The sequence below is a fragment of the Diadema antillarum genome, unplaced genomic scaffold (genome assembly GCF_040938485.1).
Source record: "Diadema antillarum isolate AM-2024a unplaced genomic scaffold, OU_Dant_1.0 seq00001216_RagTag, whole genome shotgun sequence".
Classification (NCBI taxonomy): Eukaryota; Metazoa; Echinodermata; class Echinoidea; order Diadematoida; family Diadematidae; genus Diadema; species Diadema antillarum.
The window spans coordinates 908,192-929,855 of NW_027272008.1; the positions used below are offsets into that span (position 1 = coordinate 908,192).

General features: G+C 39.3%; 1 protein-coding gene across 1 annotated transcript; it reads right to left on the minus strand.

Moving 5' to 3' along the window:
- Positions 1-94: 94 nt before the first annotated feature.
- On the minus strand, positions 95-21,032 carry LOC139744879 (U3 small nucleolar ribonucleoprotein protein MPP10-like). The gene is made up of 11 exons (XM_071655289.1): positions 20,757-21,032; positions 12,398-12,434; positions 12,222-12,264; positions 7,773-8,538; positions 7,024-7,196; positions 6,131-6,317; positions 4,819-4,960; positions 4,006-4,211; positions 3,163-3,384; positions 1,489-1,722; positions 95-238 (listed from the first exon to the last, which is right to left on the minus strand). The coding sequence occupies exons 1-11, from the start codon at positions 21,030-21,032 to the stop codon at positions 95-97; spliced, it is 2,430 nt and encodes an 809-aa protein (XP_071511390.1).
- Between the last annotated feature and the right edge of the window lie 632 nt (positions 21,033-21,664).

A 21,664-nucleotide genomic window follows, 5' to 3' on the forward strand; every position in this document is an offset into this window, starting at 1 on the left:
AGAAAGAAAGAGAGATAAAGAAGTGGAGCTAGAGAGGAGAGAGAAGATACTGAATATGCAATGTTTGCTGTGCATTCCATAAACGTATCACTGTTCATAATTTGAGTTGGACACCAGACACTTGTTTCTTCTTTTTCTTCTTCTCCTTCAGTCCCTGTACTTGTGTCACGACTTCCTCCTGCAGCTTGCTGAAGAAAGCTTTGGAGGATTTCAAATTCCCTCTGGCACTGTCCGTATCCTGGATGATGAAATTCAGAGAGGGGAAACACATTTTACATAATTGAAGGAAATTGTATGCTTTCGGGAAATGACCGCACTTGATTTGATAATGAACTTTAATTTTTCTGCTAAAGCTGATTACATCTTGACACAAAATGGATCTCTAAACCATTTATATAATGAAGTCAAGTCATTGGAGAATTTACTCTCTGATCGCATTGTAATCAGACAAAAATATATCTACACAGTATTTAGGTACCTTGTAGAGTCGCAAAGACTTACATCAGTAACCCGATTTTGAACATACAGTCAACCTTGCTCAAGTTGACCTCGCATAAGTCAAATAATCACCTAAGTCGAAGGTTTTCTCAGGTCCTCTTCTCTTTGTATTCCTTTGATTTTAATCCCTCATAAGTCAAATTTTCTTTTAAGTTGATGCTATTTCTTCAGTCCAAATAGATTCGACTTCATAGGCAAGGTTGACTGTACATTGTTTCACCATGACCACAGGGTGTCAACGGACGCACATCAACTGATATTTCAGTTATGCCAAAAGTTGCTCCTATAACATGTGGAGGACTTGCATCCTCAACACCACTGCGTATTCTTCAAAGTCCCTTACACTGTTCTCAGAATCATTTCTGTCTGCAATTTGTATATCCTGCTGAGCCATACATCATCCATCCTCAAATGTTGGTCCACCTTTCCACCTATGAGGGGGTTCACTGAGGGATCAAGCTTAAGTATGTAAAGTATACTTGTATACTTATCCAATAGTGACAAGCCAGTGGAGTAAAATGTAGACAAAAGGGGCCTGAGCTTATGATCCTAGCAGAATCTTCATCAGAGGCAAAATGACATGTAATTATGGACTACACAAAGCAAGCACAATCTGAGGAGGGCTTCTGCTAGGGACACAGAACAATGGAAACAAAGGGGCAGGTTAGAAGTCAAAGGTAGTTAGCCAAACAGTTAAGGAAGGGGGATTAAAGCAGGGGGGTGAAGAGACAAAGGCAGAGGTGAGCCAGTGATGATCCCAAGGATCATAGGGGTAACCTGTGAAGGGTAAAGATAAATAGAGAGGCAAGATAAGGAACAACACATGGATAAGGAATAGGAACAGAGTGAAATGGAAGAGGGCCCTTAACCTGGTGTACAAAGATGTGGCAAAAAAAGAAAGAGAGAGAGAGAGCCAACCAACAAATAAAAAGTGCAAAACATATCAATGTATATCAAAAATGGTGCTTTACTCTCTTAGGATGTACCCACCTTGATAACAGTCGTGTTGCTGGAGGGCATCTTGCTGTTCTTTTCCAGCCGAGCGAGGGCAGCCTTTTTGCTGTACTTGTTCCCCATGCCGGGATTCAACTTCTGCACCGCCTTCTCGCGCTTCAGCCGCTCCTGGGCCCTCGCCCGCTGCTGCTGCTTCTTCCGGCGCAGCTCGCGCTTCTTGTCCGTCAGCGTCTTCTCCGCCTTTCCTTTCAGCTCCCCTTTCTCCTTGCCCTGAGGATGGCAAACGTTGTGAAGTCATTTTCAAAGTGTGTAAATACTAATTACCACCAGGGATGTGAATACAAAATCTGAGAGTCAACCAATCTTAGATAACATCATGGGGGGGGGGGAGTAAAATATTGTAAGATGAGATTGCTTGCCATATTCGTTACATCAACATACTTCTCTATCTGCAGCTTGTAGTGCCTGAAATGTTACCACAATAAAAATCCCCAATACACACATTTTATATCTTTAATACAGACAGAATCTATTAACTCTTAATGTGCCAGGCCCAAAACCCCTAATGTGCCAGAGGTTTTTACCTAACGCCAGAACGTTTCGAAACTGGACTGACAATGAAATTTATAACCGCCATATCTCTGAAACTATTGACTGTTCTGAATTGAGTTCTACACAACATATATCAAGAAATGTTTGTTCTTTCGTGTCATGCAGTCAGTTTGCCACAATATCTATCTGAACCTGAAATATTGCAGAAATAATTGATACATCAAAAAAATAAGAAGAAATATTTGTGTAGTATGGAAAAAAAGAGTCAGTCATGTTTTTTCTTCAATGAAACGCTCCCTTGACTCTGTGAGAAAGGTTTAGAGCAACATCTCCTCTTTCAAATGATAACAAAATTGCCTTCTAGAATTGTATGATTCCAAAGATAATAGCAGTTTATTTTGTCTTGGCAATTTCTCTTTCTGCCTCAGTAATTCATTCCCAAATCTGAGTCCTTTAGTCCCAGATCCTGTATTTGAAACTAAAGTAATTGTCCCGGGCCCTGGAATAGTGTCTTTTGTCCACCTGAGAAGGAAGAACCTGCTAATCCTCCTTTTGTCTAAGCAGACTGCGGGAGGGCGTACTCTATTGAAATCGGCAGGCCTTTGTCCACGCGCAATTCCTATGCTAGCGTGGGGACGATTAGTGACGTTCACCAAAACAAAAGGATGAAAGACTTGACTGACAAACGAAAGCTGACCCTTTCTGAGGGACAAAGTCAAAGCAGCTTCCGGCAGGACAGTAGGCCAAGCGGAACAATGCGAGTGGAACCGCATAGACAATACACGCAGATTCAATAGCATACACACGCGTGGTTTACCTATGAGACTTTTGATCCTTACACATCTCGCATCTAGCTGAAAAATTGTGTATTTACTCAAAATTTTCCAATGTAAGCATGCTCATATTTTTAGTGGAAACGATGGCTATGTTAATCAGCTACCAGTACATATCATTGGCAGTTGCTTGGTGTAACACATTATGGTACCAAGGAACTTAAATGATTAACGCTTTTCTTGCTCTTCTTAGTCGCCGATCGGCGACCATGGCACGTCAGGACTAAGGTCGCCGTTCGGCAACCATGGCACGTTAAGAGTTAAAAGTATGTTAATCCTAAGTTTTATATATAGAGAGAAAGAGCCGGGGACTACAGGAGGTCACCTGAATTTCTTCTGGAGCCAGGAGGGAGGATTCAGTGACAGTGAGGGGGATGACCTCTTCCATGGAGATGGCCGGGGTGTTGGTGATGACCTTGACCTCTGGCCGGACAGGCTTGGGTGTGAAGTGGTGTTGGGAGAGTGCGTCCAGCTTCATGAAGAGAGATTTCATCGACCTCTTGATGTCGGCGTGCATCGGGTCCTCCTTCTCTTCTGTTTGTCCTTGCTAGATCATATAAAAGTCGGAAGAAAACAAAAATAAAGCAAAAGGAAATGGTGAATCTCATATTTTCCTTTCTTCTGCTTCCTCGAGTGTGGCAGTGTATGTTTCGGGATGTTGCTCAAAGGAAGACCTTATTCTACAAATCAGTAGCGGAGGACTTGAATGAATCCTTTTATTTGTGCTAATGATATACCATTCAGTGAAGAAGTCTACTGCTCTTGACTAAGAAGAGCATGGAAAGAAAATCAAGCAAGTTTTTTTCACTCTTTATGCACACATTTTCAGAGACTGTTGCACTCATGATTGGTTTCATTCTACTCTGCCACTTGCAATTCTATAGAAAAGTGGGGGAAGGAGGTCCTTTAAGAACTACATGCTAAAATTCCCATATCCATGCATGCCATGTGGACATTGTCTACATGGGGAATTAAAGTTCATGCTGTCTTGCCATTAGAGGGCATTCTAAAGGAATTAGATGCATGCTACCATAGGCAAAGCCAAGGTAATGAATATGTCAATAAAAGTCTAAAGAAAACAGAGCCATTTATGCACAAGCAAAGCTTTAGGCACCCTTCTTGTGTGGACCCACATTCCTGGAACCGGGATCTGAGACGGGAGCTGTACCTGAGTCTGTTTGATGAACTCTTGCTCGTAGATCTCCCCCAGGCTGAGCTTGCTCTTCTCCTGGTCCAGTGTGATGCGCTTCTTGAACTCGTAGGCCTCCTCCTTGGGCTTGGTCTTGCGCTGGACGTCGTCCCAGGCCTGGTCCAGGACCCGCTGCTTGATGATGTCCTCCAGAGTTCGGGTGGTCTCCTCCGTGATGATGGGAGCTGTGTGCAATTGGCGATGGCAAGATGAGAAAAAACATCTTCAGAAATTTCACAAGAATGAGGATAATGAAAAAAAAAAGAAGCTTTCTGAAAGAATGCCTGAATGCTCAATCTATACCTTCAAATACACAAGTTTGTAATTCCACTTTGCACACGAGCAGAAAAAGGTCATTTATACCAACAGGCACGTTGGTTTGTAAATTCACTGAGATAAGCATCTGTGATGTGATGATTATTTATGTGATCTTTACAAATAATGCTTTCTAGCACATCAACCAGACAGTAAGCCTGGTATTTGGCAGTATTACTAGAAAAAATATATATATCTTTATATATCAAAAAAATATATATCTTCATATATTATTATTAAGGGAAAACAATGAAATATACACTTCCCCAGGTGTTAATTGACAGATCATTTTGGTAACCTGCTCTGCACAGGTTTATTCTTTGTTTGAACATGAACTCTATAAATTGTTACGTCAGGCAAGCTTATGCATTATGCTGCTTTCAGAATAAGTGAAGTGCCTAGCCAACTGAGAAAAAAAGAACAAGTACACTTGTAAAGCATCATAGCACTGAGATGACTTCAGGGATGCCATCCTACCTGGCCTTGTTGTCACATCAAAATCCAGATTCTCCTCCAAGAGACTGTTCTCCGGCCTCTTTGCAGCTCCGACCTCCCCAACAAGCTGCCAGGACTTCTCGGCAATGTTACCCTGCTCCAGTTCACTGATTCTCTGTCGCAACTGCGTGTAGCAAAGTCACAGATGATGTGATATAGGGTGAAACACATGGCATTTAGACTTAAATCTTAACGTTTGCCTAACGCTGGCCTGTTACATAAACAGCATTGATATTATTGCATGTTGCAGTAACTAGTTACCATGGCAGCTGCCAGGAAACAACCAATCAGCTGTAAGCATTTCAGCCATTGCCACCATATCTTGCAATGCTGCAACTTAAAGTTCTGCAAACATCTTTATGAAACAGGCCTCAGTATGACTAAATAATTATATTATCAAGACACAATTTACATATGTAAAACATAAAGATAGTATACAAATGGTGAATGGTCACGAGTGCGATGGCACAAGATTTTGCATTTGGTGAAAGACGGAGGTGCTCTACTCCATGAGGCAAAGCCAAGTTGAATAGTGCGCCTTACCTTTCACCCAGTGTGAAATCTTGTTCCATTGCACGAGTAAAGACCATACACTATTTGTTTTATACAACACCTCGGACGTCAACAGATGTACAATGTAGTCCACACAGATTCTTGAATTTAGCACAGAAATGGCAACTATTTTTGTGATGATGGCGAATGAGTAGCTGCACAGTCACATTCAGTCATCAAGTGTTAAGTACGTACATGAAACTGTATCGGTGGAAGTTATTTACAAAAATGAGTAACAAAAGTATGTGCTTTTTCTAAAACCTTAGAGAAAACTAGCAATATTGAAATGGGATGATAATTGGAAACATCATCTTTCTTCCCTTTCTTATAAATAGGCACTAACCTGGCAACTTTTAATTTGTCTGCCTAATCAGTGGCAATTTTTTGTACAAAAACTGCTGATTCATAGTCGATAAAAAGAAAATAACGACTAAAACCAGATGAGTGGATATAGGCGATTGATGCTTCCACTGTTTGCAGTCTTGCCGCATCAGACATATCGCTTTATGGCAAAGGCAACATTCTCGCCGCATCAGACATATTGCTCTATAGCAAAGGCAATATTCTTGCCGCATCTGACGTTTTAATAGCGTTACAGCAACGACAAAAGCTGCATCCTCTGCCTAGTCTATAGGCTAGTTTAGAGGCTGTCCACCAATACACATTGACATAGACAGCAGGTTTAGATACCAGTCATCAATGTATTTTTGACAAAGCAGGTTTAGATGCCGTTCATTGATACCTTTTCTTGACGCTTTTCAAAGGAAGACTGCTCCCCTCCATCTTTTCTCTTCTTCTGAGGCCCTCCCAAGATGTCTCCATAGTCCTCCCCCTCACTCTCACTGCTTCCTCCAAACAAGTTGTCCTTGTTCCCTGTGGCTGAGGACTTCCTCAGCTCCTCCAGTAAGTCCTCATCTGCATCTTCAAAGCTTGATGATTGTGGGCGAAAACGGAATAGGAATTTGAAACATCCATGGGTTTTAAGTTATGTTTCGACATACACAGTAACAGTGCAAGAAAATGACCATGAATACAATTTCCCTTGTGTGAGCACTAGAGTGGTAAAAGGCTTGGATCATAGTTCAAAGAGGTAAACAACTTTGTCGACCTAAGAAACCCCAGACAACATCACACACAAATGTAATACTGTCTGTGATCTTAAGATGTCAGATATGTGTGCCAAATCACTTCTGGTATACATGAGTATGACCTCATGAGCTAACTCAACTTGCTAGTAAGTTTTGTCTCCCAGACATTAATACATAAATTACAATTAAACCCGTCTCTAGCAGCCACCCAAGGGAGACTAAAAAGTGGCCGTTACAGACAGGTGGCCACTGTAGACAGATATTCAATATGCTTTTTCTCTCAGAGAGAATTGTTTTTAGTGGTCATATACGGCAGGTGGCCACTATACAACTAACGAAATTATGGTAAGTCAAGGTGGTTGCTAAGACAGATTTGATTGTACCATGATTTTGTTGTACACAAGCAATGTCTTCAATGGATGGACAAACAATATGCAATTACCACTTGTCTTACAGAACATGACTGATGCAAAGCAAAACAGGAACTCTGGTTCATACAAGCATTTTGCAATTGTAGTTTCAGCAAAATACAGAATTGACACAATACCTTTCCTCATCAAAATCTTTCTCCTTTTCTTGGCCACCATGTACATCCTCTTCCTTGTCTTTGTCTTCCTTATCCTCTTCTTCAAGGAAATGTACTTTCTTCTTTGTTGGCTTATTCTGGACTTGAGTTCCTGGCTCACTGAAGAAATCACTGTACATGAAATCCCTTGAACTCTTTTTCTGTTCAGTCAGAAAAAAAAACAAAAACAAAAAGCCATAAACAATATACAAATGCTACTCCAAACAGGCAGAGCCATCATCTTTTGATATTCATACACACACTGTATCTAGGCCACGAAAGACAAGCATGCAAAACATGCTATCCCATTCCCCAGTTCACGGACAGATTTCATCTGCTGGACTTTGACAGACTTCCCTTATATCTTGCAGGGATTACAATAACACCTTGACTTGCAAATATAAATGTATTTATGAACAGATAAAACAGTTTATGAATAATAAATCAATGAACAAATAAATGATTGAATGAACAAATGAATGAATAATTCATAAATCAACGAAAAAATCAAAATATGAGGCAGAATATTCCAAACCCTTGAAGGAAAATGCTTTCAGACAGAACATAATTATTCTGGTTGTGAAAACTGATTGCAACCCATTGATGGGCTAAGTGACAGTGAATCATTTAAAGTTCACTCGTCAGTCCTTTGCACGGATCTCACATAACACAAACTGCATGCAGATCCATCATACACTGAAAATGCACATACATGTACACTAGTACTGTACCTTTCCTGCTGCTATCTGACGTTCGTCTTCATCTGACGATGCATCATCAAAATAGTCCACCATTTCATCGTCGTCTTCCTCCCCCTCATCCTCCTCCCCCTCCTCATCATCACCACCAGGCTTCCCTCCCGCTTCTCTCCGCTCCATCTGTCGAAGGCGCTTTGCCTCCCTGGCGTCCTCCATCTCCAGAAACCTCTCCATGTCATCAAGTTTGAAAAACATGTCATCCACGACTGAAGACTTAGTCCTTCCCTTACCACTATGTGCAGTGTCCTCTTTCACTGAAACTTTTCCTCTCAGTTTAGTCCTGGATTGCAGCGAATCTATGTCGAAATTGGTGTCGGACTCGTCACTGTCATCGAAATCCTCACCATCCTTTCTGTGTCTAGTTCTTTGAATGTCCGCGTCAGACACGTCAGGATCTTCTTCACCGTCATCCTGATCATCTGAATGTTCATCCTCATCCTCTGTATGGTCACTCTCATCCGTTTCTCCCTCCTCGCCTTGTGACACCATTTCTTGCCTTCGTGCATGTCGCTGACTGCTGCTTCCTGCCACGGACTTGGAGACACGCTTCAGAAGACTGTTAATGCATGGTTCATTCTGCAGCTCAAGCTCCTGCCATATCTGCTCCTCGTCAAAGCCTTCTGTGATGAGCTCGGAGAGTGGGTTTGACGAACCAATGGTTTCTCGGCCATGACTTGCAGCCTCGTCAAACAGGGACTTGGTGCAGGATGTGAGAACAGCTTCATGCTTTGGCTGACAACTGTAATCATATCAATTATATAGTACATAAGGTTATTGTGATTGCCTATATTATACAGTGTGTATAGACTACGCACAAGCAGTATTGTAAATCATAAATTTGAAAGCACTGATTAACTGATATGACATTGCTGACGCAGGTTTGTGAAACATAATCATTATTACACAGCCTATTACAAGCAGCATTACTGTCTAGGATCTTAAAACTAACATATTTCCAGTTTTCAGCAACAGTGCTATCAAACACTGAAAAACAGAAATTGTAATCTACATGTAAGAGTAAGCCCTTCTTCTTCTTCTAAATCTACAAAAGGGCTTTGTAGCCCATCACAAAGATCAACTTGACCTGCATACTGTAAAATGAGGAATGTTTACGTGCATTCTAATTTTGTGAGAGCCAAGATCCGTGAAATTAAAATGCATGCGAAGTCTCTTGTCTACACTATATGCATTGAATGCCAGAGGCACTTCACAAATATTTCATGCCAGGAAAAAGGCAGTTGGCTCCAATTCGCGAAAATTACAGTACCTGGTGGGAGCTGGTACTTCTTGTTTTTGAGGAGGAACGTGTTCCTGCTCATACTACGTCCCTTCTATCTAGGGACAGTGGTTAAACATCCCTTTCCCCCACCCCCCTTCACAGCGGTGTCCCTGAGTACGAGTCTATGACACATTGCTGCAGATTTTCACGGACTCCGCTGGTCTCCCGAGGAGAATCGTAAATTAATAAATTGTGCAAAAAATATGGTAATCATGTACAAATGCACACCATGCACACCTACCATTTCCTTCCTTAATTTGTCAATGAAAACTTCTTGTGGCTATCAGAAATGTCAAGATGGACCTTATCTGACGGTTTCATGAAATTTCATAGTCAATTACAGAAGAAAAGTAGCTAATTTTGACTCAAAAGTACGCCGATCGACGGCTGTGTCAGTGTAGCATGATGAATGATCGATTATGTGGAAGAGCGACGATAATCGACGATAATCGATCGTTGTAGTCTGTGATACAGCCGCTTGTTTGGTGTTTGACCACAATAATTACGTCGGCTCGACAGTAAAATGTGGAAGAAAGAAAGTGATCTTGATGCATCTGTTTTTTATCGTTTTAGTTAATTTTCTCCTGCATGTGACTGTATATCTGTCAACATTTTTTGCTGACTAAATGATGGACGGATCACGTACAAAACAGTAAAAGATATATGACAAATTAAATGGGAATTATCCATCATGAATATTGCACAATAAAATGGATTTTTACTACAAAACAAAAGCAAATACTGGGGTTGCAGTTTTTATATACATAATTTAAAAAATGAAATGGAAAAATAAATACTATCATGAAAACGATTACTTTCTACTATCCCTAAGATGAACTTATCAATTAAAAACATATTACCATTTTAATTTCAATATTCTGTTTCTTTTTAGGTAAAATGAGCACTTATTGAGAAGTCCACAATGTAAACATACACTTTTTGTAATACTTTTCTCTTTAATTTATTAAATTAGGCCTATAAATTAATTATGTAGATTACTAGAAACAAATCCCCTTTGAATATAACTTCCTTCTCATCTTTTCTCTCTCTTTCTCTCTCCCTCCTAAATAGCCTAAGGGCAATTCCGCAGTTAGGTGGACATGACATGGATAAAAGAAATGTGCCTCTTTATCTTACTCTTTAATCTAGGTATCAACTAATGCCATGGATGTTCACCAATTATTAAGGTCTTTCAAATTCAGTAGATTTTATCTTTCATATTGATCGATTTCGCGAGATCTAAAACCATCATTTAAAATGTACATGTGGGACTGGGGATGCTGAAATTCACTTAAATGCAAATTACAGTGGGTTCCTTTAACATTTTTTCCTCAAAGTTTTGCTAAAGGGTAAAAGATAAATACATTTAAATACTCCAGAAGTCATGTGACATTTTGTCAATTACAAAAGGGTGAAATGACCTGCGGAATTTCTCCGGACAAATGTAACGTTACTAACCGTAACATTACTATCCATGCTTTTGGGGGTCTAGCTAAGAAATTATTGGTCGAACTGCTAAAAAACATTGTGTGAACATTTGTCATGATGCAATAATTGAAATTAATGCAACACTTTGTTTGAAGTAACTTGAATTTTTGCACACTTTTTGTTACAAGACATCGATATTTTTGTCATGTCCTTTTTTCGTAACGTTACTAACCAGCCCTTTAAGTTGCCATAGCAATGCTATTATTTCTTGGATTGTATTCATTCTTTTCTGTATCATAAACCTGGGAATGATGAACATGTTTTTGACATAATTTTGGCTTGAAATGAATAAATGGTAATTTAGTAGTAAAAACAAATATCTAAATTTGTTCAAATGTAACGTTACTAACCGCGGAATTGCCCCTAACCTTTTTCTTCCACTTTTCCTTCAACCTCATTCTATTCCCTTCAACACTACTCAAATTATTATTATCAACTTTGTCATGATGAAATCAATACTTGCCACAATTTTTAAAGAAAGGATCGATGTCTAAATCCTGGTATGAATAATCTGTATCAATAATATTATTGAATAGTGATAATCATGATAGTGGCAATGAAAACAAAGAACTATCACAATAGCTCACTTGAGCCTTCAACTCAGGTGAGCTAACAATAAGAAAAAAATATGAAAAAGAAAGTAGGAGCTACACGTATTGCACGAGTCAAGTTCAATATTGTAGTAAGCGGCTAATTAGAGACTACCAGAATCGATTATAATAGTTGACATCGTTCTCTGCGAGACTATGTTCGCGACCGACGTACTTTTCAACTCCGATTTCTCATTTTTCTTACCTTTTCGGCTTTCTAATTCCATGAAAACTCTCTGATATGGTTCAATTTAGCATCTCCAATAGCTGCACAAAATTTGATCGACAAACAGCGAAGCGAACGGTATAGGTGTGCATTTCTACATGATTACCAAAAATATTATAAAACTCCAGACTTATAAAACAGACTGATTTTTTCTGTCTATATTATTGTCTTGTCTTGTCGGTACTGCACCAACCGCCGCTGCTGGGCAATAAACATGCAGTCCCTCATGCATACAGTTGCGGGACTTTAAAATCTTGTTTTGGACAAACAAGATTTAAAAGTATCGATATTGATTGCAGATTTTGTTTCAGCTGGCAGTGTGTTCCAAATTGGGATTGTCCTTGGGTAAAGTGAGTGATGATAACAATCTTTGTTGGTCTGAATAGTGTTGTAATTCAAGGATCGATTTGACCTGGTCGCTGGTTGACTTCTGGCATTCCTTTTTTAAGAATAGGGGGTCTAGATGATTTATGTTTGACGGAATTAAACAGTCAATAAATTTACTGACACTCGAGTAAGAGTTGAAGTTAGGTTCTAAATTTACACCGCGGCGTAGAGTAGGCGCAGCAGTCAATGTCAAGCTACTCTACTACTAGTAAATTAGTTTCAATTTACTCTAGATCTACTAGAAACCCTACTGATATATCATTATGAATATGATTATAATTTATGAGACACGCGACACAACAGCAAGTGCATGTGTACAACACATTTTTATATATATGGGACTACACGTGCAGGTAGAGAGGCATGTCGGCACTTAAAACACATTAATCTAATTCTATCAACAGTCTTCATACTTCATAAAAATAGGCAATGATACCACATTACATTCTTACCTTATGTAGTTTTCTGGAACCTTGGTGGCACCTTCAAAAGAACGTAAAACGGCGCGTAGCTTTTTGTTATTTGCCATTTTCGCAACAGCAACATGCTTTCATACACACGTGTGTACTTATCCGCTCGCGCTCATCGGTAATGCCGCTGCGCTGGTGTGTGCACAACACAAGCGCATGCAGCGAGCCGCTTATCGGTTTCCCTGATTCAGCCAGCTATCTGCATCATCCTGCCCCTGCTGGTGGTGTATGGTCAGTCCCGTGTATAGCCAGTGTCGATTGATTGATTGATTGATATTGATTGATTGATTGATTGATTGATTGATTGATTGATTGATTGATTGATTGATTGATTGATTGATTGATTGATTGATTGATTGATTGATTGATTGATTGATTGATTGATTGATTGATTGATTGATTCAGGTTTATAACATTCCTAAGTGAGATAATGAGAAACCTCAATTTTTAAGAAAGGAGATAAAGTAATCCAGGTAATTATAGGTAATTATTATGGTAATTACAGACCAATTTCGATTTTACCGATAATAAGTAAATTATTTGAAAAGTTAATCAATAAACGTGTTGTAGATTTTTTGGAAAAATATGAAAATTTATATAAACTTCATTGATTCAGGCATGGATACAGTACCAAACTTTCACTTATAAATCTTATTAATCAAATTACAAATAGTACTGATGAAGGGCGGTCAACGGTCGGAGTTTTCATTGATTTTGCAAAAGCTTTTGATACGATAAATCATACAATTCTTCTTAAAAAGCTTGAACATTACGGAATCCGAGGTTTAGCTTTACAATGGTTTAGGAATTATTTAAAAGACAGGCAACAATTTGTATGTTATAATGACTGCATATCTTCAAATAAATTGATCTCGTGTGGTGTTCGTCAAGGATCTGTTTTGGGTCCAGCACTTTTTCTCATCTGTATTAATGATTTGCCCAATTCAACTTCATATTTTAATTGTAGATTATTTGCCGATGATTCTAATCTTTTTCATACTTTCAATACAAATGAGCACAATATAAACTTAGCAGATGTTAGTAAGAATATGAAAGATGTGATTGCATGGTGTAATTCAAACAAGCTAACAGTTAATATTAATAAATATATTTAGTATATGATTTTCAAAAGCAGGCGTAGAAAAATTGAAATATTTGGTCAATTGTCGATTAACGAATCCGTTTTAGAGTCAGATGATTCAATATCTTTTCTCGGAATCTGTATTGATGAAAACTTAAATTGGAAGAAACACATCAATAATGTATGCAATGTTTTAAGCAAAAAAAAAATAGGAATTTTGTACAGAATACGACACTTCGTCTCTAAACAAATACTGCTACTCTTATACAATGCTTTTATTCTACCTCATATAACCTACGGATTGGAGGTCCGGGGCGGAACAAACAAAACTTTCTTAAATCCTATTCTAATTCTACAAAAGAGAATGTCGAGAGTGATAACATTCCAAAGTTTCAGGCATCACTCAGCAATTTTATTGTATGAACTAAAATTATTGGATGTATTTAAGGAACATAGATACCTAATTGGACTATTTATCTATGATCTATTGAATGATAACCTACCTCATAAAGAATCGTACTATTTTTCTCATATTGACCATACATACGAAACAATTCTAAGAAACAAAGAAATTTGCAATTTTAAACTAAAAACTGTCAGAACAGAATAAGGGAAGCGATCAATAGCATATTCAGGTGTCAAAATATGGAACAATCTTTTTGATTTATGTTATACATCCTCTCGTAAAATTTTTTTTGTAAAGTCTTCAAGAAGAATTTATTGGAAGAATACACATAATTGGAATAAATTTGTTTATTGTAATCCACAAAGCAAAACTTCAATTCTAGTAATAAGTAATGTAAGTACACTTATCAATTTCAAAATGTTAATCTTGTACATATAGTGTAGATACACTTGTTTATAATGCAAATAATTTTCTTGTTGAATTTATATATTCTTCTTCTGTATTCAAGGGCCAACGTCCACTAGCGTTGTTATTTGTTGGACCCTTTTACCAAATTTGTAAATACAGTATATGTTTGCACTTTCATATTCATATTGTTGATAAGTTTGATTCTATACTTTCATGTCTTGTATTCCTGTTAATTGTATTATTATTATTGTATTCTCAATGATTGTATAGATTGTCTGTGATTGTAAACTTGTAAACTTGAACTTAAATTTGGTAATAAAAATCATTCATTCATTCATTCATTCATTCTTATGAAATATGAAAGAACATGTAATTTTAAGAAGGATTCAACGTTTATTTGATGAAAATTGGTTTTCAAATGGCTGGGATATCCAAAAAAGTGATAATAATAAAAGGCGACAGGCCACGCCTTTTATTAGGATCTCTTTGTTTCACCTTGTTTTTGGATATCTCAGCCATTTCAAAACCGATTTTCATCAAATAAACTTTTGATACCCCTTAGAATTGCATGCTTTTTGACATCTCCAGAGTGGTTTCTAAATATCTCGCAAAACGTTAAAAGCTAAATCCTCACCTCAACCAGAACTGTACACACCCTTTAATTGATTAATTGGTTGATTGATTGATTGATAGATTGATTTTGTTTGAATCTTTTTCTTTTGAGCCAAATAAAAGACAGAGCTAAAAGTTACTGCTATGAAGACATTAATGACTGTAGGCCTAACGTATTTTCAAGCGTGCTTGATGGAGGATCCAGTGGTGTCCTGCGCACGGGGCCGGGAGTGGGAGATGGGGTAAAAACTGTCACATTTGCAGCTCCTTCTTGAAGACCCTATAAGAAAATATTTGTCACAAACGTGGTAGGTAGCATCCTTACAGGGAAATAGAAACTCATTTTGTTAGAAGGAGCGCCAAAGCCCTTTTTACACTTGTGTTTCTTAACCCCGTACTTTCTCTGACCCAGGACTATCGTTAGTCCCGTACCAACTTTTTCAGCTTTTTACACTCGCCAATAAGTCCCGTACTAACTCTTGTCCGGGGCCAAGGAGAAAATTGACCTTTTTACACTCGTATTTCTTAGTCCGGTACTTTCCAAACCACATGAATATTCATGATTACGCTGTACACTGTACACATACACGCACACACCGGCAGCGCTTAGATTATCTCGTTTCTGATTGGTCAGTGGGGGTCGGACTACGTCTCCGTCGCTTAGCCCCGGATTATTTTTTAGTTCTGTTTACACTCGCTTGCTTGGCACCGCAATTGCGGTGCTAACCCTGCTATTTTGCAGGGCCAGATGGTACGGGAGTATCGGTAGGGCTAGCCCACTTTGGCAAAAACGAGTGTAAACAGAAAGTGGGCTAAGGAAAGTCCGGTACCAACGGTGGGGCTAAGGCCCCCCTAGCCCCACCGTTGGTACGGGACTAAGCAAAAAATTGCAAGTGTAAAAAGCCCTCAAGTCCGGTGGAGGGGCAAAGGGATTGTTAGAAGGAAAATCGAACTATAGGTGACGACAGACAAGAGATTTCCCATCATAGTCCTGATAGTAATGATCAGCTACAGACCCTATCATGTTCATGCAAATCAGATGAAAATGATGCCGTTGAAGCTCAAAATCATTCCCTCTCCTGCATAAATCCTCATTATTTATAATTCTTTTTTTTTTTTTTTTTTTTTGCTGATGTGAACAGACAGGTTCTGTAAATGTATATTCCGATTTCTTGCATACTAGTACTTTGTTCACAAAAGTTGCCCTTAACAACCACAAAGCTTGTCGGAGGCTTCCCTATACCTAGCAACAACTAAGTAAATTCCAGTCTACATAAGGAGCACGTGAATGAAATTCTTCGTTACTATAGGCTGTAGGAAACGAAACATCCATTGTAGTTGTAATACATTGAAACGGCCCCTATTGGACGTTGAGAAAATATCAAATCCTTCACTTCACTTTTTTTGACGAATTTGAAGGTAAAGGAGACATATTTACAATATTGGTTTCCAGTATTGGTATCGATTGCGGGAAAGTTGGTTATAACAACTGTCATAATTATTTTTGTCTCTTACAGATCTATAGGTTATTCATCCAGTCTACGACGGCAGCATGCTGAGCACCCGATGACGTGTAACCATGCGAGACTCGTCAACGCCCAGACGCCCACAGAACTGAACCATCTTCGACAACAAGGGCGTCCCCTCCTCCCACTTTTTCGCGTTGGTCAACATAATCGTGCAGACGACTTCACGATTCTTGGTAACGTATTTATAAAGGTCGCGTATAAACACTAGATCATATCAAGCCAACGCATGCCCAACGAATTCGAATATTTGAAAATATGTTCAAATCCGTTGCTAATACTATAGTAGTTCGTAACATGTTTGACGTTCTTTGTATCCTATAGCTCTTCGTTTACATGTATTTGTTTTTTCGTCTTGTTCAAAATAAAACATCGGCTCTAGAGAATCTCTACGAATCGCGATGTTGCGAAGTTTTCTATCATTCATGGTATTAGCACCCGATGAGAACTTTCAAATTCGTTGGACATTCGTTGGCTCGATGTTCCGAATGTGACGATGCATTAAACAGAGCGACGTCTTAAACTCCCTCAACTCCATCCAATATAACTTTCTACCTTGTGATGGAAATGTGAAATAAAGGATGAATAACGATTTAAAGGACAAACAAAAACGGACCATTTTCACTTGCCATCACATTTACGTAGGGCTTCTGTTGAAATAATTTGCACGGTTTTCATGTAGGCAATACTAGTATTCAAATTTACGTTCCACTATCGATTTTGGCATTTCCTAATACAGTAGACGATGTAAATCTGACATATTTAAGTTAAGACTGGATGAAAAACGGCTCTCCGAGCATAGACCTGTCTCTTCATTGGTTTTGATTCTGTTCCCCAGAAACCAACAAAACGAACTGGCGACGTGTTTTGTGATGCAAGGTCACGAACAGCTAATGGCGAACTTAAGATGTGCGACGCAAATGCTAAGACCACGCTAATTATTTCATTTCATTTCATTGCATTTATTTCATTTCCAACAACATTTTCATGAACTTAAGATGTGCGACGCAAATGCTAAGACCACGCTAATTATTTCATTTCATTTCATTTCATTTATTTCATTTCCAACAACATTTTCATACACAAAATAACACAACATCAATGCAATGTAGTAACAAAGAAAAATACGTGAAGTTGACAATACTACGCATCACAAAAGCAAAGTAGACAATGAAAATTGAATTGAAACTAAAGTTGCAGGAAATGGAGGAGACATGCTAAAAAGCTAAGCTTGTATTTTGCAGTCTCCTCGTGGACAAAAAGACTAAATAACATCAAAAAGCAATTAGCTAGACATAATACAAAAGGTGTATGACACATACAGACCTATACATATAAACAAACAAACAAACAGACGGACAAACAAACACAAGCAACCTCTCTTGTAAAAAGAGAAAGATAGAGAGAGAAAAAAAATTATAGACCCCGCCCCCCCAAAAAAAAAGTGATAGTGTTCTGCACATGCTCTATACAACTGTTTCTATCGTCCAACCAGGGAAGTAGCGTCGTCTTAGCGTTCGCGTCCCAGATCTAAAGCTTGCTAACTAATATCAATGACATGTTTTCAGATTATCTTCTGTCAGGTTCTTATCCACCCGCCTGAATCCGTGGTTGCCTGGAGACGTTTAGCTGAACAACGCAGAAGAACGAGAAGCACCCACGAATGACCACAGCTTCATCTTTGAGGTCCCGTCACACTATAGAACAAAATGTCCAACGATTTCGAAAATTTGAAAATACGGTCGCACCCCTCGCTTATAATAGAGTAGTGCGTAAAGTTTATGAATTCACAGAGATACGATAGCTGGTGTGGGTGTTTTTTTTTATGGATACTTTCAAAAAGTGTGACGGGGCCTTAAATGGCTGAAATTGGCCAACATCTGATGTACATCTTTACAGTAGTGTTCCATTTTATCAATCCCTGGTCAGGCATCAAGTCTTTGGTAGCATGGATTGCTTCGTGGACTTCGTGTAGACGTCTGGCATTATTGATTGCAATAAAGGAAAACAAGTTACAAATTAAAGTTCACTGTATATAAAGAACCTCTTCAGTCTTGTAATTTGTGTGCAGGTTCTGCTATTCTACAGTGCGTATCAAAAAAACGCAACAAGATTTGATTTCAAATTTGTGAAGATTGTGTTAACTTTACACCAAAGTGAGTAGCAGCATCTTAAAACCACATGTCTCCTCTTTTCAATGATATTTTATTTATTCATACATGGTCATGGATGGCTGAGTAATCATTATTTTTGGACAATGGGTCAAATTAGACTTGGGACCAAGTTTAGACACTGCAAGAATCAATGCACCTTATAAGAAATTAACTTAACAAATGGAATAATGAAATGAATACTCGCAACTTACCATTGTCTTCTTTCGGATATTTCTTTTTAACATTACATCCCATGCCCCTCAACATGGCCACCATTCCTTTCCACACAGAGATTAGCTCTTTTCTTCATCTCACGCACAGCCCTGTGAATCATTGGGGCTTGGTGGCGTATAGAGCTTCAAACTCATCAGTGATTCTTTGTCTCGGAGTTCAGGTGGAGGGGTAATGAACACTTTGCTCTTGAGATAACCCCAAGGAAAAACTCAGAACAAGTCAGATCCGGAGATCGTGGTGGCCTCTCCACATCATGATACAAGGCAATCACCCAATTTTCAAATACCTCAGCCAATCTATTTCTTTGTACTGCACAGTGTAACTAGTCGATGGGCTGGTGTGCCACCCTGTGCCCACCATAGGCGTCTGAACACAGCCCTTTGTTGCACAGAAAAATTTTCCATTAATTCAGGAATCACATGTTCATTTAAAATTTGTAAGTATCCATTTCCGTTCATGTTGTTTTCAAAGAAGAAGGGCCCTAGGAGCAAACCGTTTCCACAAAGTCCAGCCCAGACATTCAGCGTTTCTCTACGAAAATCGACGTCATAGTTAAATGCAGAAATTGAAACTTGGTCCCAAGTCCAATTTCACCCATTGTCCAAAAAGAATGATTACTCAGCCATCCATGATCGTGTAAGAAAAATTAAGATATCATTGGAAAGAGGAGATATGTAGCTTTAAGATGTTGCTACTCACTTTGGTGTAAAGTTAACACAATCTTCACAAAGTCGAAATTAAATCTTGTTGCGCTTTTTTTGATACGCACTGTATATTATGTTTGTGTGCAGCCATTTCATTTTGTAGGGTAACAAAATGAAATGAAAGTAAAGTTTATTTTGGCCAGTCTTGTAATTTCAGGAGTGTCGTGTGACGATGCAGAGTATCGACCGATGTGTTGACTCAGTAAGTAGAGCGGCTGCCTCACAATCGGGAGGTCGTGGGTTCGAACCCCGGCCGCGTCATACCAAAAGACGTTAAAAGATGGGAGTTGCTGCTACCTTGTTTGCAGCCGTTCAACAGGTGAAAAGGTTAGAGCAACGTCGATCTGGCGCTGCTCAGTGGCTGCCGGGCCCACGATCAATTGGGCAAAAAAGAATTTCCATTTTCGGACAATAAAATTTGGAGTTTATATCCAAAACAACTATTATTATTATTATCCCATTTCATTTATATACAGAGTTTACAAAATGAAATGAATGGAAAAGTCTTATCATCCGACTTGTACAGTGCAGAGTGTAAAAAAATATGACACCCATTTCATTTTGTGTACAGAGTATACAAAATGAAATGGATGAGAAATACGTCTTATCCGACTTGTACAGTGCAGTGTAAAAATGTGACATCTATTTTATTGTGTATACAGAGTATACACAATGAAATGGATGGGGAAAACGTCTTATCATCCGACTTGTACAGTGCAGAGTGTAAAAAAAATATGACACCCATTTCATTTTGTATACAGAGTATACAAAATGAAATGGATGAGAAAAACGTCTTATCCGACTTGTACAGTGCAGTGTAAAAATGTGACATCTATTTCATTGTGTATACAGAGTATACACAATGAAATGGATGGGAAAAACGTCTTATCATCCGACTTGTACAGTGCAGAGTGTAAAAATGTGACATCTATTTCATTGTGTATACAGAGTATACACAATGAAATGGATGGGGAAAACGACTTATCCTCCGACTTGTACAGTGCAGGGTGTAAAATGTGACAAGAGTGTGCCAGACCCAGGGGGTGTGGTGTGGTGTGGTGTGGTGTGCCAAGAGTGTGCCAGACCCAGGGGGTGTGGTGTGGCAAGAGTGTACCAGACCCAGGGGGTGTGGTGTGGTGTGGTGTGGCAAGAGTGTGCCAGACCCAGGGGGTGTGGTGTGGTGTGGCAAGAGTGTGCCAGACCCAGGAGGTGTGGTGTCAACCTTCTCTTGTGCTGGTGGGGAGGGGGGGGGGGGGGAGAACTTCCTTGGGGGTGGGGGAATATTGTTATGGTGGGGGTGGTGTGGGGGAACATCCTCGTTGTGGGGGTGGGGGAATATCGTTATGGTGGGGGTGGGGTGGGGAAATATCCTCGTGGGGGGGGGGGCGAGAACATCCTCACGGGTGTAGTATGGGGGAAATATCCTCATGATTGGGATTGTGGGGGTGAGAACATCCTCATGGTGCAGGGGTGGCTGCGAGAATATCCTCGTGGTTGGTGGTGGGGGCGAGAACAGAGTCATGGTGGGGTGGGGTGGGATGGGGGCGAGAACATCCTCATGGCTGGATGGGATGGGGACGAGAACATCCGCATGGTTGGTGGTTGGGGCGAGAACAGCCTCATTTTGGGGGGATGGGGCGAGAACTTCCTTAGGGGCGGGCAAGAACATCCTCACGGGAGGGCAAAAACATTCTCATTCACATTTCTGTGAATATTCATTTTTGATAGGAGAAAATCCAAAAATTTGACCCAAAGTGCGCACCAGGTCACTGATTTTCAGGTCTAAAAATACAAAATCTCCCTCATGTGGGAGGGGGGATACCTGGCCTCTGCCCCCTTGCAATGCACCCCCTCCCCAGCTCCCTCGCACATTAACTTGTAAGTTTTGCCTCCAAATGTCATCATCCTTGTTTAGTGTATTGCGTGTTGGGTTTTTTCAGAGTATTGATCTATTTTATGGCATTACCTATCTATGTACTTCATGATGTACAATTATATCGATCGTCTGGAATGCCCCTTTAATTATCATTCTTGTAATCCTTACAAATACATGTATTGCGCTTGCCAACACATCCACTAGCAGCAAACCTGGTATACACTATTGATAGGGGAAAAAAAGCCGATATTACATTCAATGCGATAGCGCTCATCGGCTATGACGTCATAAACGGCAGTAAATTAAAGTGGTGAAACATTTGTCATGTTAATTATCATTGTCCTGCCGTCTGAAAGATACCTGTACGTCTATGTGCTCTTTCATTAAGCTGAAAATTCAAATTATTTTGAAATCATCTTTATACC

What these genes read in the sequence shown, in the direction of transcription:
- LOC139744879 (XM_071655289.1), bottom strand. Translation starts at nt 21,032, where the DNA reads ATGTTCTTGCCCGCCCCTAAGGAAGTTCTCGCCCCATCCCCCCAAAAT. An exon ending in CATACTACACCCGTGAGGAT is followed by an intron (nt 12,435 to 20,756) that starts GTTCTCGCCCCC and finishes TGATGCAGATAG; the next exon opens with CTGGCTGAATCAGGGAAACC. An exon ending in AAAGATTTTGATGAGGAAAG is followed by an intron (nt 6,318 to 7,023) that starts GTATTGTGTCAA and finishes ACAATCATCAAG; the next exon opens with CTTTGAAGATGCAGATGAGG.